This window comes from Phytophthora cinnamomi, assembly GCF_018691715.1.
Source record: "Phytophthora cinnamomi strain GKB4 chromosome Unknown Contig4, whole genome shotgun sequence".
NCBI classification, from domain to species: domain Eukaryota; phylum Oomycota; class Peronosporomycetes; order Peronosporales; family Peronosporaceae; genus Phytophthora; species Phytophthora cinnamomi.
The window spans coordinates 913,261-930,099 of record NW_027150937.1 but is presented as its reverse complement, the minus strand read 5'-3'; the positions used below and the strand labels follow the sequence as shown (position 1 = coordinate 930,099).

General features: G+C 55.8%; 2 protein-coding genes across 2 annotated transcripts; both read left to right on the top strand.

Annotated features, from left to right (window-relative positions):
* Nucleotides 1–221: 221 nt before the first annotated feature.
* Nucleotides 222–1,070, top strand: IUM83_05365 (Bromodomain-containing protein 9; the record flags this gene model as incomplete). The annotated part of the gene is made up of 1 exon (XM_067929499.1): nt 222–1,070. The coding sequence occupies one exon, from the start codon at nt 222–224 to the stop codon at nt 1,068–1,070; it is 849 nt and encodes a 282-aa protein (XP_067799599.1).
* A 504-nt stretch (nt 1,071–1,574) lies between these two features.
* IUM83_05364 (uncharacterized protein) lies at nt 1,575–1,820 on the top strand (the record flags this gene model as incomplete). Its single annotated transcript, XM_067929498.1, has 1 exon — nt 1,575–1,820. One exon carries the CDS (start codon nt 1,575–1,577, stop codon nt 1,818–1,820), a length of 246 nt encoding a protein of 81 aa, XP_067799688.1.
* Nucleotides 1,821–16,839: the final 15,019 nt, after the last annotated feature.

Genomic DNA, 16,839 nt, shown 5'->3' with positions numbered 1-16,839 from the left:
CATTTTCCAATCTGCTCGCTGCGACGCACCTCCACCCAGCACCCTCCCGCTCGAACAGCACCATGGTCTTCTCCTCCGCGATCTTCGGCGTGGCGGCGCTCGCGTCCGCCTTCGTTGTGGCCCCCACCGCCGCCGCGGACCAGCCGCTCCCCTGGGACGGCCGCGGATACGACCTGACCGTGGACACGCTGACGGACAAATACCTGACGCACATCCTGACCATGCGCAACAACGGCACGGACGGCAAGGTGTCGGACTACGTGACGGTGACCAAGGACGGCCGCTCGCCGGGCTTCAACGGCGACACGGGCGTGATCGACATCGCCGTGGACTCGAAGGCCATCTTCAAGACGCAGAACAACTTCCGCCGCTCGGAGCTGGTGCAGAACATCGCGGGCAACACGAAGGGCACGACGTTCTTCCGCACGAGCGTGATGAAGGAGGAGGCGTTCCTGAACCCGTACGCGTGGCAGATGATCTTCCCCGAGTCGCACATCTTCGAGATCCGCGTGGACGCCACGGCGAGCCCGGCCAAGATCATCTACCTGAACAACGGCACGTGGGACGCCAAGTGGGAGACGGAGTTCGTACCGGGCACGTGGTACAATTTCGGCATCGGCATCTCGGCCGCCAAGTCGGGCAACGGCTCCGTGCTGGAGTTCTACACGAGCGAAGGCGACAAGGACCTGGCGCTGAAGGCCACGCACGAGACGGTGACGGAGTTCCCGTCGACGTACGAGTTCCACATCGGTCTGCTCACGCTGTCGGACGACGGCAGCGACCCCAAGATGAATGCCAAGCAGGATATCGTGTCGTACAACGGCGTGTCGGTGGAGGCCAAGGTGTCGACCTCGGCGTCGGCTGGTGCTTCTTCCGCGGCTGCATCGACCGCTGCGTCGGTTGGCGCCGAGTCCTCGTCCATTTCCTCGGCTTCATCTTCCGCTGAGACCAAGACCACCGAGGCCCCCGCTACTCAGAACGAAACGCCTGCTGCCCAGAATGAGATTCCCTCCACCGCCACGAAGGAAGGCGTCGTGAAGAGCTCGGGAGAGGGCTGTGCTCGCAAGTAAGTGCTCATGGCTATTACCATTTCGCGGAAGTGATATACAAGCTCTACATACATACCTTGGTCGGTTATTACTTTTTGCTGAATAAATGTTCACTGTTCGATTGCGTTTCGACGTTCGCACTGCTATTTTGTCGAATGGGTTTCAATGCAGAATTCATTACACAAGCAGGTGCCTACGTACATGATGGCTATCTCGTTGATCTTCATTTTTCTGATTCGTTTTATAATATACTGTAGTTAGCGCCACAAGCGCGGCTGGCGCAATGGATAGCGTATCAGACTTCGAATCTGGGGGTTGCGGGTTCGAGTCCCGCGTCGCGTACACTTTTCAGAACCAAACGTTTGATTGCTGAAAAAGGGACTTGAATAAAAAAACGAAAAATACTTCTTTCACCAGCGCAACGGGAAAACATGCTCATGCAAAAAATATTTTAACCAATCAAAATTGTGATATCAGAAAATTAATATTAGCCAATAAATGTGGTTGAGAGCGCATTCGATTCGCATGGCGAGGGGAGTGACGACACGCGCGCCGTACGGCAGCGCTGTGACGACGCCATGCGACGCGTGTGGCAAGGCGATATCGCGCACCAACCTTTCCAAGCACAAGAAGAAGTGCAAGGGCACCAAGGAGCGGCTCTCACGCAGTGAGATCCGGAAGAAGTCGTGGGAGAAGAACCGCGCCAAGCGTGTTGGCGCCCAGCGTGCCGCGCGTACATTCGAGCGACTTGAAGGTGGGTTTAATCTATAGCGACCATAAGTTACCGTTATTTCTAACACATGTCTCTAGAGCTACGAGCGGAGCTTCTCGAACTAGAAAGTGTATCTCTCCCTCCGAAACCCGAGCCTGTAGGCTTGAAAGGGCACGAACTGGAAGATTTAAGTCGGGAAGCAGACCTATTCGAGTACATCTTCACCCAGGTAAGTGTTGATGGATGAAAATCAAAAGGTTCTCATGTGTTTATTAATATTACTATGTTCAGATGGAGCACAAGGACTTGCTGTCGCAAATTTGGTTTCAAAGAACCTTTCTACTGTTGCATACCGATAAGCGCCACCGCATGCCACCTGTGTTTCAGGTGGAGCCCGCAAGTACGTTATTTCAATCCACGTGCAAGTAGTTTGTCTTTTATAGGCAGCGTATGCTCAAGGAGGACGCAAACACGCTGTTTGGGGAGCGCGTTCTGTAGTGGGTCTAACTTGACTCACTACTTTAGCTTACACGTTGCGCTACGTGTATGAGGAAGCGTAAGTACTTAGTAATTACTTAGGTTAATTATTACAATCCAGCGGGTTGAGTCGCGGGCGTCACGGATCAGCGGTGGCGGGGGTGGGAACACGCCCCGGGTATGATCAGCCCCGGGCTGATCAGTATGCGCCTCTCCACGACCGGGTGGCTGCCGTGGAGCGTCTGCAGGGCGCTGAGTTCGCCGCCCTGAAACAGGAGCTGGCGAACCAGAAGGCCCAAGTCGCGGCGGTCTCGCAGACCGCCTCGAATATCCAGGTCGAGCTGGGGACCCAGATGAAGGGGTTGCTCCAGCGCGCGGACGCGCTGGAGGAGAGGTTGCTCGTCGCCGAGGCCAAGGTTTCCGCTTCTGCCTCGGCTCCTGCCGAGGCTTCGGGTCAGCCGAGCTAGATGGCTCGTGCTGCAGGTATGGCTTCAGCCGTCCGACGTAAAAGGTCGGATGGAGGCGCATGCTAGACGGTATGTCAAGCGTGTATGCGTTGCCATGCCGTGCCAACACAGTGAACGGCCCGATGAAGCGCGGAGCAAGCTTGCTTGCTCCGAAGTTCGAAACTGCATGTTTAAGCAGGTTTTGTGTAGCTAACAAGACCAATGAACTAACTTTGAATTCATTTGTGTTGCCTCTGCCCACATTGTCTGCGTTCAGCTTCTGTTGATCAACAGAAGCTGCTATTGCATCTTGGACAAACCGAATTACGGCTTGTCTTTTGGTGATGAAATTGATTGCATCCGAGCTGAAGTCATTCAGCTCGTTCACCGCTAGAGGCCCGGCCTCTGCGTGGTTCTTTGCGGTGTCTGCGCCCTGCGCAGACCCGTGGTCGTTGTCCTTGTTGGTGGAGGAGTCTGCGCAGGGCGCAGACTCATGTGGTTTGTCCATTGTTGCAGCTGACACTGTGCAAGTGTCAGCGGTTTTCTGCGGCTGCTGTATTGCAGTCGTAGATCCTCACCCACTTAAGGTGGGAGCCATCACTCCGAGTAAACTCGGTAGACGTGGATGCCGCATGGCATTCACGTAGAACGGTGTATGCCCGGTCGAGGCATGCACTGAGTTATTGATGGCAAACTCTGCCATCGATAAGCACTCGCCCCAGTATTGGAACGAGTGAGCGTAGCTCTTCAACATATCGACGAGCACGCGATTCACGCGCTCGGTTTGGCCGTCCGTCTGCGGATGATCCGCAGTCGACATTGAAAGCTGGCTCCCAAGAAGTGTAACCACTTCTTGCCATAGGTGCGCTGTGAAGCGCGGGTCTCTGTCCGACACGATGTCGGTCGGCATGCCATGGTGTTTGAACACCATTTCGACGAACAGACGGGCCGTCTGCTTCGCAGTCACTTCTGCCGGCACCGCAGCAAGATGTACCATCTTGCTGAAGCGGTTGACGAAGACCACAACACCGGTATTCCCTCCGCTGTCCGGGGGAAGACCAAAGATGAAGTCCAATGACATGGACTTCCAACACTCCGACGGAGTCGGTAGTGATTGCAGTGGAGCCTGCGCGAACAGCGCAGGCTTTGCGCGTTGGCATACCTCGCAAGCACGGATGTACTTGCGCACCCACTTATACTGGTGGTGCCAGTAGAAGTCGCGCGTGAGAAGGACGTATGTCTTCTCACGTCCGAGATGTCCCGCAGACGGGGCATCGTGATACTCGTACATGATCCTGAGGCGCAGCTCATGGTCATTTGGCACGACAACGCGGTCCGCGTTGTCGTCGACTGCGTTGTAGAGTAGCAGTCCGTCGTGCACACGAAAGCGGTGTGCACGCGCTCGAAGGTGCTTGGGCAGCTTCTGACGGGACTTGTCAGAAGGCGCTGTGCCATAGGCCAGCAAGAGCTTCGCGTCCGCGTCGTGCGCGTACGCGGCCTTCACATCATCCAACAGGGACGATGTGGGTTTGCTTGATCGCATGACGTTAATGGCATTGACGTCAGCAGCTTCCGCGTAGTCCGGCCGACGTGATAACGCGTCGGCCACCACATTCAATCTTCCGGGTTTGTATTCGACCCGGAAGTTATACTCCGCAAAGAATGAGAGCCATCTCGCCATTCTTTGTGATATGTGTGGAGACTTCACTGCAGTGCGCAGTGATGCATGGTCGGTGTAGACCACAAATGGTCTACTTCCAAGCAAATACACTCGGAACTTTGCGAGTGCGTGTTTCATGGCAAGGCGTTCCTTGTCATGCACCGGATAGTTGCGCTCAGCTGGCTTCAGCTGACGCGATTGGTAGTAGACGACACGATCACGGCCCTCGTGATCGTGTTGCATCAACGCGCATCCGATCGCGAAATCGGATGCGTCGCACACTACGTGAAATGGGCGATCTTGGTCAGCCACTGCCAAGATCGGCGCCTCAGTCAAGCCCCCCTTGACTGCATCGAATGCCTTTTGGCAACCGGGTGTCCAATTCCACACAGCTTCTTTCTTAAGAAGTTGTGACAGCGGGCGGATCTTGCCCGCATAATCCTCCACGTACGTGCACAACTACGTGGCCAAGCCAAGGAACTGCCTCAGCTCCTTGACACCTGAAGGCGTTGGCCATTCGTTAATCACTCTTACCTTTTCCGGGTCAGGGCGAACACCATTCTTTCCTACGAGACATCCGAGGACGGGCATCTCGCTCGCCCCGAAGATACACTTCTTCAGGTTCGCGTAGAGCTTATGCTTTCGCATAAGCTCAAGTAGCTTCCGGAGATGCACCCGGTGCATCTCTACGTCGGTCTTCCCGTCCACAGCTCGGCTGTGGATGAATACATCATCGAAGTAGCTCGGCGCGAAGTCGCGCACCGAGCGCAACAAGTGCATCACGCACCTGTTGAAGATCGCAGGGGCGTTCTTAAGTCCCTGCGGCATTACTAGCCATTCCCAGAGCATGCCGCTTGGCGTGCTCACTGCCGTGAGAGGGATATCCCTCTCACGCATTAGGATTTGATAGAATCCATCTCGCGAGTCGAGAGCACTGTAAACGGTGCTCCCGACCATCGAATCGATGATAACATTTTTTCGCGGTATCGGCGTCTGCGCCGGTACCGTCGCATCGTTCAGCTTGTTATACGCATGAACGATGCGCCATCCGCCCTGTGGCTTTTTGACACAGAACGTCGGAGCACTGCGCGGGGACTTCGATTCCCGCACTTGTCCTGCTTTGCGACGACTTTCGAAGAAGTCGTCGATTGCTTTTACCTGCTCTCGCGGCAGTGGCCACTGCCGCGTGACACAGTACTTCGTGCCCGGCACGAGATCAATCTCGCGCTGAATGCCCTTATCCTGCAGAAGCTCCGCAGGAATCTCTTCCGGGAGTACGTCTTTGTACTCCCTCAACAATTCGTAATAGGGACTCGACCTTAACGAGTCCCAACCTTGTTCCTCGAAGCGCTCTCGCTTCGTCTTCGCACTGAGAGTGTCTTCACTCTCAGTGGTACTTCCCATGAAGAGCTGCCTCAGCTCTTCGCTCTCGCTCTCCATTCTTTCGCTGTTCGAAAGAGCGCAGACCTGCTCGATGCGTCCATCGTGCAAGTCGCGCGTGAAGCGCTTCCAGCTCATGACTGGAAGCGAAGTCAACTCCGACGCCGACGTCGGAGGATTAGCGAGTCCCATGTCACGATACTGGAATCCAGTATCGGTGCGCGTCAAGACGCTTAGCGTCTCGACATCCGGCGTCACCGCCTCAGTCTGCCCAGCAGACTGATCTTGTTGCGTCTCGGTCCCGGACCGAGACTTGCGCAGCGTTCTCCGCTTGCGTCGTCTTCTTGTTGTGCGGAGCCCGGCTCCGCACAGTTGTTCTTCTGGTCCAGGCCCGGCCGTGGACAGTTGTTCGCCGGCGGACCCTGTCCGCAGGCGCGCGGTATCAAGCCCGGCTTGACCGCATTTTCCTTTGTGCAGCCCGGCTGCACGGTAATGTGTCCTTTCGCCGTCCGACCCTGTCTGCGGGCGCGCGATATCAAGCCCGGCTTGATCGCATGGCGCTTCATCGTGCAGCCCGGCTGCACGACAGCATGCAAATTGCGTCAGTGTCCCGGAGTTGACACGCCTTCGTCACCTCGACGTCATTCATTGGCGGAGCCCCTCATGACTAAGGGTGCGTCGGCTCCTGGAGCCGACGCGTCGTCGTCGACCTGACCTCTTTGGGTCAGGGACTGTCCCTTACACGCTTGAACGTGGGTGTTGGTTCCCGGAACCAGCACATCTTTTTCTTCCGACGTCGGCAGCATTGCCGACGTGGATCCCACTTGTGCGCGCCCTCGCGCACTTCTTGGGCACTCCGGGACAGCAGCATTAAGCGCTGTCTCGACTGGTGAGCCGCGCGCACCTGCTGGTGCGGGCGCTGCGGTAACAGGGCCATCGCTCTCTGTTCCGCTATCGCGGCCGAAGCGTACGAGCGTGCGCTTCTTCCAGTCTATGACCGGATCATGCCGTGCAAGCCACGGCATGCCCATTACCACGTCGAACTTATCGTCCAGGTCCAGGACGATAAAGTGTTCGACAAACACTCGTTGTTTGTACGAGAAGCGCACGTTCACGACGCGCTTCTCGGTCTTTACGATGGCACCTGTTGCCAGTCGTACCTCCAGAAGACTTCGAGGTACATCTACCTCCTCGAAGTCAAGTCTCGGCAGGCTTCGTAGTCGAACAAAGTTGTTCGACGCGCCTGAATCTACCAAGGCTCGAAGAGAGTCACTCGCTCTCTTCGAGTAAACCTTCAAGATGACTAGGTTCGGCCTGTCATCTTGTTTCTTGCAGTGAGAGCTGGTCTCACTGGGGGCTGCAGTCCTCAGTGTCGCGTGCCCGATGTCGGCACGCGCGACTGCATTACCAGTAGGGCGCCCCGCGCCTACTGGATGTTCGCGTTTTTTGTTGGTCCGCGGCGATGCCTAGCATCGCCACGACGGCCACCTCCAGGGGGCATGGGAGCTGTGCACTCCCGTGCAAAGTGACCGATCCTTCCGCAGCGGAAGCATCGCACATTGCCTCCCTGCTGCTGGTAACCAGCAGTTGTTGCGTTCGAGAGGTCCATTGGCTCCGGACCTCCCGTCCTCGCTACCGGGCGCGGTTGCGGCCTCGGTACGTTTACATGGAGTTTAGCCTGCCACAGGCTAAACTCTTCTTGCATGGCAAGAGTGATTGCAGCTTCGAGAGTACTGGGGTACTCTCGGAAGAGATAGGTCTTCACAGGCCCATCTTTAAGTCCTTTCATGAACGTGACGACCTTGGTCGCCTCGTCAATCGGGTTAGTCACGATATTTGATACCAAATATCGTGCGCGCTGCGCGTAAGCATGGACGTCATGCTTACTCTGCTGAAGGTCGAGGAACTCCGCCCTCGACCGGAACTCGTTTTGCGGGGGCTCAAAAGCTTGTTTGGGCTCCTCTTTGAACACTTCGTACGTGCTGAAGCACGTAGGATCGGAGAGTCGGCGTCCATACGCCCAACTCCTTGCGCGTCCGCCAAGGCAGGACATGGCGAACGCGACCTTCGACAGCGGGTCGACGATGCGTCGAGCCGCTATGGCTGTGTCGAGCTCGACAAGCCATCGGAGGAGAGGCTCGCCCTCTCTTCCCACGTAATTGCTTACGCTCAATTTTAATGATTGAGCACGCGGTGTCGTCCCCGACGACGCCGTCACTGAGGAAGCAGCATCACGCTGCTCCTTCATGATGAACCCCAAAGCAACACCATGTTGCTCCGTCGGCGATAGCGTACGCAGCATCGTAGCTATCGCCGCTTCTCCAATGACTGTTGACAGTCGTTGGAGGGCTTCCCACTCTGGGTCAGACAGGTGGGGGCAGTCAGCGCGTGCAGCATGCGTTGCAGGCGTGTTGGAGCTCTCCATGGGCACCTCCGTGCTCATGTGGTTCTCGGCTCCGCGTTCGTACACCCTGTACGAACGTCACGTAGTCGGTCGTTGGACGGACTACAAAGTGCTACCAGGTGTAGTGGGTCTAACTTGACTCACTACTTTAGCTTACACGTTGCGCAACGTGTATGAGGAAGCGTAAGTACTTAGTAATTACTTAGGTTAATTATATTTGAATACACAAATATAAGTTAACTTAGCCAAGACTCCAAGTAGCTAGTTTAGGGTAAAATGAGAACTGTAATGTTTGTAAATTGATCTTCCTCCTAAATCTGCTAAAAACTGTTTATCATCTATGAAAGGGGTTGACAGCGGCTGGCTGTCAGAGCCCCGCTAATATGCATGTCTCTGATTGGTAGAAAGATGCTGCTTTCTACCAATAGGATCTTTGGGTATGTGTGGACCACTCATTGTGGTGGCCCACTTCAATGTATCCATTGGTGTGTCTTACACCAAGGTGAGGAAGTATCCAAAACTTTTAACAGATATCCTATCTGTTAAATTCACAAGTGGCTTGCAGCCACTTGTACGTGTAACCCCGTTACACGTTCGACTTCAAAAGTACCGCAGTTACTTACAGACAACTTTCAAAGCGAAGATCGACCAGTGGCTTGCTGACTGCGAGGATGCGCGTCACGAGAACAATTTACTGTAGGCGCCTATCCAAGACCAGATTGACGCGTTCAGAGAAGGCAAGAACTGCAAATCGTTGACAGAGTTTGAAGCTTCGTACTTGGCGCGCTTTGCTGAGAAGGACAAGACTTATGAGGCTGAGGCGAAGAAAAAAAACAGCGATATCCGCCCGGGAGCGCCGTTTCGAGGCTTCTTTTGGTATTGAATCTGACTCTGAGGGTGATTAAGGGATTGGGTAAACTCGGATAGCTTTGTATCCGATTAATAAAAAGACCATCGTTAGTCAATAATATAAAAAATAGTATTGTGGATTCTACTCAAAATTTCCTCGGGTGATTGATCGAATCGCCCGAGCCCAATCGCGCGACCAATCGCCCGACCACTAACCAGCATATGCAACATCATAGGGTTTCCAAATAAAGCTGTCAGTCCTGAGAGATGGCGTCACCAGCCCCAGAATCGCAGGAGCGTGTGCGAGTGTCCCCGTACCCGGAGCGCCGTCGCAGCTCTGTTTCAAATGAGGTCTACACGCCTGTAACCTCAAGCATCTACCGCCTGATCGTGCAGCCGATAGTAAAAGGAACCGTCACCGAACGTGACACCTCTGGTACAGCTTTGAACCCCTTCACTGCTGCTGGAGCTTCGTTTCAGGACATTCTGGAGAAGCTATGGGAGCAATTCAGCTCTCACGTCAAGGGGCGGGCAGTGAAGGCGAATGAATCGTGGACTATTGAGGCCGCTACGAGGGAGAGCTGGGTAAAATTCATGGTCTTCAAGGTCAAGAAGCACATCATCGATAGCTCTAAGTCAGAGGAGGACTGGAACACCTGGCTACATCTGATGCGCGACAAGACTGTAACGCCCCTGATCTACGAGTACGGAAGCGGAGTTGGGAGAAAGCAGGACCGTCAAGCGTTCTTGAAGGCTTGTATTCGCCCGACCGAGACCGACCGCTCTGGTGCAGCAGCGGAAGTCACACTTCGAGAGGTAGTGGGGCGTCTACAGGAGCAGTGGGGGGGGGGGCGAGTTACGATGGATCGGCTGTCGAGTGGCGCATGTGGGCGAACGAGCTTACGAGTAACCTCGATCGTTCCACCTGGGACGATCTAATAAGCGCGTCACCGCCTACGCGCATCCTGAAGCTTTTGAGAGCAAGTGATTCACGCGTGGAGGCCCATCTCAACCGTCCGAGGCAATCGACGCGCATGGCACTTATGTGGTATCGGGAAATGATGCCGAAGCCAAACCCCAAAGGCGGGACGAGGTACGAAGAAGACTCGACGCGCCGGCTCTAACTGGCAAGTCACAACCCATCGCCAGTCATTGGACTAAACTCCCCGATCGCTGATTGGCCTAAATAGGCCGGTGACGATGACTCGTCGACGGTCCCAAGTCAAGCGTGGGCGGTTGCAGCTCGCTAAGTGCGGTGCGAACCTACTGGCAAGATCCGAACTTATGAGTCATCGGCGCCTGTCCCGAGTCGTCGGTGGCGTTTCAGCGGCCGTTTGAGTCGTCGGTAACGCCGCCACGTCGCAGAGAAAGTGCCGAAGAGTCGTGAGTTACAACTGGCGGTCCAAAAACGGACGCGTTTATACTTGATATTTGTATTGATCGATAGGAAACTTAAGAGAAGACAAGATAAGCCATCGGGCAACAATAACAGAACAGCTTTTCCTCCCAACCACGCAAGGGCGACACCAGTGCCTGCAGTGAACGACCTGCAGCTCAAGGTAAACCTGGTAGGTAGGATTATGACTGTCGGTGGGCACATCTACTAGTGTAGCGTGTGTTCATCCCTGGCAGGGCCAAGAGTTAGTGGTCGGTGTATTGGTAGCGACGAGTCGTCGCCAGGAACTGGAGGAGCGAGAACGCACTCCATTTATTTCTTCCCGCCGGAGTATAGCTCCGGCACCCTCGTATCACGCCGTAAAGGCCGGGACCCTTCCTTCTGAGGGCCTGCGAGGTATATTTTGGGTGTGAGAGCGTGCTAGCCTTTGCTCGTGGCTAGTGACGCTGAGGCTTCCGTCGGTCGACTAGCGGAAGTTCGGTGCACAGAGGAAACACCAACCCGGTGCAAGGGAAAGTTCCTGGGCCTTCAGGTTCTAACCCTAACAAGCCCATTGAGTCTTCGGTGACTCGGTGGGTGTTGTTGGTGGGGAAAGTGTGCCTTATATGAATTAGCGCGTGTTCCTACACGACAACTAGTGCCGCGACCCGGGATTGGTGTGACCTTCTGTGTTTCGTGCTACTGCAGGTTGATCGACTTTACGAGCAACCAAGAAGAAGAAGAACAAGAACAAGAAAAAGAAGAAGAAAAAGACGAAGAAAGAAGAAAATGGCGAAAGGATCACGTTCAGCGGTACCAGCAACTCCAATGAAGACTGGCGGAACGCGTGGCGACGACTCGACGGCGGCCCTGATCACGCCGCACCTCGACTCGATTGCTGAGTGGACTGTCAGCTTCGACGACTCGATGACTGGATCCGACGCCAAGGACGAAGAAATGGATGAAGACTACGACGATTACCTGAAGGAGAAGGCGCCTGCGCCAGCGGTGGTGACACCAGAGACTCCAGAATATGCAGTGCTGTCTGCGGGACGCAGTGCGGGCACGCGTTCGTTGTCGCGAAACCTCGCGGTTGAGCTTGACAATGACACGCGTTCCGTGACGCGCAACCTCGCGGATGAATTGGATGGTGTGGATGGCCCAGGGCCAGTGTATGACGACTTGGAAGACTTTGAAGACGCCGCCGACGACTCGAGGTCACCGGTCCTGACGACTCAAGTAACCGATCAAACCTCCGGCAACCGGCCGCCACTCAACGGTGACACGCCGGCGGCCAACAAGGTTCTCGGTCGACTTTACGAAGAGATGAAGAAGAGCGGCTGGGGTGAGCTATTCGAGCCAACGATGACTCGCCAAGCGGTTTGGGCCGATTTGTGTCACGAGTTGGTTCGCCCCGTGAGCTTCACGACCATTGATCAAGTGGTGAAGGAAACCGAACGATTGCTGAAAGCATTGGGGCTTCGGCCTCTGGAGCACCCTTCGCCGTCGACTCCGGAGTGCTGGGTACCGACCGAAGCGGGCGCGGAGCTCTGGAAATGGAAGAAGCGGCTCCGCACAGACTTCGGCGTGAACTCGTTCACTCTGGACGACTCGCGGAAGACTCGTGCGACTCGCGAAGTGGTCGACCCGGCTAGCGTACCGCTGCCGACGACTACGAAGAGGGCAATCCGCGAAAACCCCAGCCGAAAACCCACCGGAGGGGTGTTTGGCGCGTCAGGGGAGCGATCCCCGTACTTTCAAGACTCCCACATGGTGACTCCACCACCTACGGGCTACTCAGACCGCGCTGGACGCACCACCGACGACTCAAAAACGGCCAGGAGCACGAAAAGCAGTTCAGGACGGAGCATGAGCCGCCGCTACCAGTCCACCGACGACTCGTCGGACGAAGAAGCGGACTTCACCGGTGATGGAGGGGCGCAGATGGGCGAATACCTGCGCCAAATCCGTGAGGTGACCGAATCCGAGTTGCTTAACGCGACTCCGAGGATCGAGGTGGCAACGCATCGATCACTGGGGCAGATCAAAGAGTTCTCGGGCACCAGGAACAATTGCGAGAAATCGATGCAATGGCTTCGCGCCTTCGTCTACGAGATGAAAGGAACGCGAGCATCGCCCAACGAATGGTGCATGCCTTTCGAGCTGAGGCTTCGGGACGGCGCTCTACATTGGTACCGACAACTGCCCAAGAAAACCAAGCGAACTTGGAGTCTCCTGAGCGAGGCCTTCCTCAAGTACTACTGCTCCCAGTTCAGCCAGTCAGCGGAGACTCGCTACTACTCAGCCAAGCGCGAAGACAAGGAACATGTTTTCGACTACCTAAACCGGCTCAATGGCTATGCCAGGAACGCCGGGATTCGGTTTGAGAGCAACGGCCGCAAGCACGCGACCACGTCAAGCGGTTCCTCGAGACTTGCGGCGACTGAGGACTCGAACGGCGCCTGTGCCACCTGCGCATCTCAGACATACATGAGTTGGAAGAGATGATCCAAGAGATACTGAAGATTGACGAGCGCAGTTCGTCCCGCGAGTCGTCGCTGCCTCACTCCCGAGCTCGGGATGCCACCCGACAACGTGATGACAGACGTCGCGATGACTCGTGCCGCTACGAACGCTCGGAAGCCACTCGCCGACGTGATGACCGCCGCCGCGACGACTCGCGAGATGCCTACAACCGTCGCGACCGACGCGAACGAGGTTATGAGCGACGTCGCTACGACTCACGCAACATGCCTCGGGTGAGCCTAGCTGAAGCATCTGTCGCCGACATAATCGCCGAACTTCATGGACGGATCATGCGGACACGCTCGGAGCGATCTGCAGCACCCGCGCCACCGATATAATGACGTCAGCAACAGCGAAGATGGAAGTGAACACGGCAGCGACGACTCACAACGTTGCGGCGAAGACTGGGTGATAGCTATTCGTCAGACGGAAGCGACCACTACCTTGCGGCAGCCACTGACAACGAACGACGAGTCGCCGCTGAAAGCACGTACGGCCGGTCCGCCAACCGACAACCCTGGGGTGACTCAGCGGGGCGCAGCCAAGGCTGGGACAATCGGCTCCAGAACCGCGGTTACCGCGACGAGAAGCCTCGCCAGTATGGGCCGTGCGCAGCCTGCGGGGGCCTCTATCACTCGGCGCACTACTGCCGACGCCGGTGCAAGCTGTGCAAATACGTGCACGACGCCGGAAAATGTGAAGTGTTCCAAGAAATCACCAAGATCATCAAGTCCAAGGTGGACAAGAAAGACCTCACACCCGAGCTCCAAGAACTCCTGTTTTCGGACCATTTAAACTAGGCTGCCCGCCAACTACGACTGGGTTGGTCCCAATCGGGCTGCCACAGTTAGCCGAGCCCGCAATTGAAGCCGAGTGCATCTTTGCATTTGTGGGTGAGTGCGAATGGACGAAGACTGAACAAGACAACGACATGAAAACGACGGAATTGGAAAAGGAGAGAGGCGATTGCCTCGGTGGAGGTGTATGGTGTGAAGAAGAAGATAACGAAGAGGTGGGAGATACCGCCGAAGACTGGCTGACAAGCGCAATACAAGAAGACTCGCGCCGACGACTCGTTCCAGAAGTGCGACTCTTAGCTGGAGAACGGATGGGATGGTGGTCGGCGCAGAAATTTGACAAGCGCGTAAGGATGCGGACAGTGGTGAACGGAGCCGTGAACGACTCGCGCACGAGGATATTGCTGGACACTGGGGCAAACGTCAGTGTCATCTCGGAGAAACTTGCCAAGCGACTGAAACTCCGCGAAGTAGTGGGGCACAAGGGATCACCAAGGGCAAGATGATGACGACTCGCCGAGCGAAGGTGAAAGTCACCCTTGGATGGGAACGCGTTTATGTTTTTGAAGTCTGGATAATGGATCACTGCGCCGGGGTAGAAGTGGTGCTTGGCACCGACTTTATGATCCCGGCCGGTATCCGACTGGACCTCCTAAACGCGACGGCCAAGCTTCCCGACGAAGTAATGATCCCGCTGATCAAGACTCAAAACATGATGGACGAGGCCGAAGGAAGCCACGTCACGTACGGTCCGACGGAACCAATGCAAATACCGGGCCACGAATGGGACGAGTTCAAACTACAGCGGCGACAACCCGAGCCGACGACTCACGTGCCTTGGATTTGCCGAACGGAGACGTTCATCCCGACTGCCACCAAGTTCTACAGGGGACGTCCGGTCAAGATTCGACTTACCAACGCCACGGATAGGCTGGCGAGTTGTCCGGTGCACTTCCCGGTGATAGCCTGGGTTCCGATTGGGTCGCTGCCGAAGACCGAAGGCTACGTGCGGCTAGATTCCGCAAAGTACAACGAGTGGCAGGTACTCGCATACGCTGCCGCACGGGACAAGACACTACTCAAGTGGGAGGCTGAACTCTACCAACAATGGTTGGCCAAGCAGCCTCCAGCGGTAGAACAAGTGAGTTACCCGACACCCAAAGGTATCTTGCAGCGACCTGACGAAGACTCGGCCGAGGAACCACCCGTCAACAGTGAACGTGACAGTGCCGACGACTCGTCGGTGACGGATGACTCAGAATGGATAGCGGAAGAACATCACCGACGACTCGACGCTACTGCCGGCGACTCGACGGGGGTGACGACGACTGACAATGAAGCCATGACTCCAGAAGCAGCTAGATCAGGACTGGAGACTGCTGAGTCGACGGTGCGCCGCGACGAAGACCAAGGACTAGAGTGCAGTCCGAAGAGGCATCCACCGATGACTCAGACTGCATCCAGCCGAGACGCCGGAGACATTTCAACGACTCTCGACCAGACGTTCATAGCAGTAATGTGCGTACTGGCCACGGAAGGCACCGGCGACAGAAACGACGAGACAACTGAACACCCGGCAGCAGACATCGAACTGGAGGACTACGCGCATGAATTAGCATTCCTCTCCGATTTATCGGAAACAGCACCGACAACGCTCGGCTACTCGGCGGTGAACGTCAAGAATCCCGAGTTGTCGGCAGACCAGCAAGGGAAACTAATCGAAGTACTCCGGCGCCATGAACGTATCATGATTGCGAGCGGGAATGCACTCCCACCGTCAGCATATGGCGTTGTCTGCGACATAGATGTGCAGGGGCATGCGCCGATCAAACAACGGGCCCGACGGATCCCGTTCAAGCATCTCAAGAAATTATACGAGCTACTCAAGGGACTGCTTAAGGCAGGACTCATCGCGTTCTCGGACAGCCCATGGGCCTCGCCAATCGTCATTGTCCTCAAGAAGAATGGCCAAGATATCCGCCTCTGCATCGACTACAAGATGGTCAACACGGTAACGGCGATCCTGGAGTACGCCATGCCACTCGTCGACGACTTGCTCACGGACCTGGAGACTTACCTGTGGTTCTGCTCGCTCGACGCGGCCAGTGGATTCTGGGCCATCCTGATGACTCTACGTGCGCGCAAGATTTCGGCATTTGTGTGTCCTCTGGGGCACTTCGAGTGGCTACGAATGCCTTTCGGCCTCAAGAATGCCCCGATGATCTACCAACGGATGATAGACAACGCGTTGTGGGGATTTGTACAAGCGAAGGGCGGCTGGAACGCCTTTGCAGCAAAGATGAAGGCCGCCGAAGACTCGGCAGAGCACTGCCGACGACTCGAGTCGTCACCTCGCCTACCAAGCACTACAGCGACGACTCGAATCAAGTTTGCAGCCGCCCGCGATGACTCGAAGACGGCTGAACCCATTATCCGACTCATTAACAGCCCAGAAGCCGATATGTTTACGACCAACGAAGTCGACGAGTCGTCGCTGGTGCCTGTGTTCGACCGGCGATCCTTCGTGGACGATATCTGTTTCGGTGGCGAAGACTTCGACAGTTGTTTGGCGACGCTGGATCGGCTCCTCAGTCGTTTTGAAGAGTGCCGGATCAGCGTCAGCTTTACCAAGAGTATTTTCGTGCAAGGACGCGTCGACTTCCTGTCCCATGAAGTGTCAAAAGACGGCATTCGGCCCGATCCGAAGAAGCTGGACGCGATCACTAAGCTGTCTTTCCCACGAACGAAGAAGGGAATGCAGTCTTTCCTAGGAGCGCTGAATTATTACAGCCGCTTCATCCAAGACTTCGCTGTCTACGGCGCGGCGCTTTACCAGCTGAAGGAGGACGACTTCGCACCGGAGGGTGACCTCACAGTTGCCCACCGGAGTTTCCAAGCTCTCCAAGACAAGGTTGCGGCAGCGCCGATACTCCGCCACTTCGACCGCACCAAGGAAGTACACGTCATGCTGTTCGCAAATGAGTGGGCATTGAGCTCCACGCTGCTACAGCTGCACGATGACAAGTTGCACCCTGTTCGCTTCTGCGGACGTGTATTGAAGGATGCCGAGATGAACTATCATGCGGCGGAGAAGGAGGTGCTAGCGTTGTTGCTACTACTGAAGACTTGTTACATCCAGTTGGCGGGGTGGACAATACGAGTCT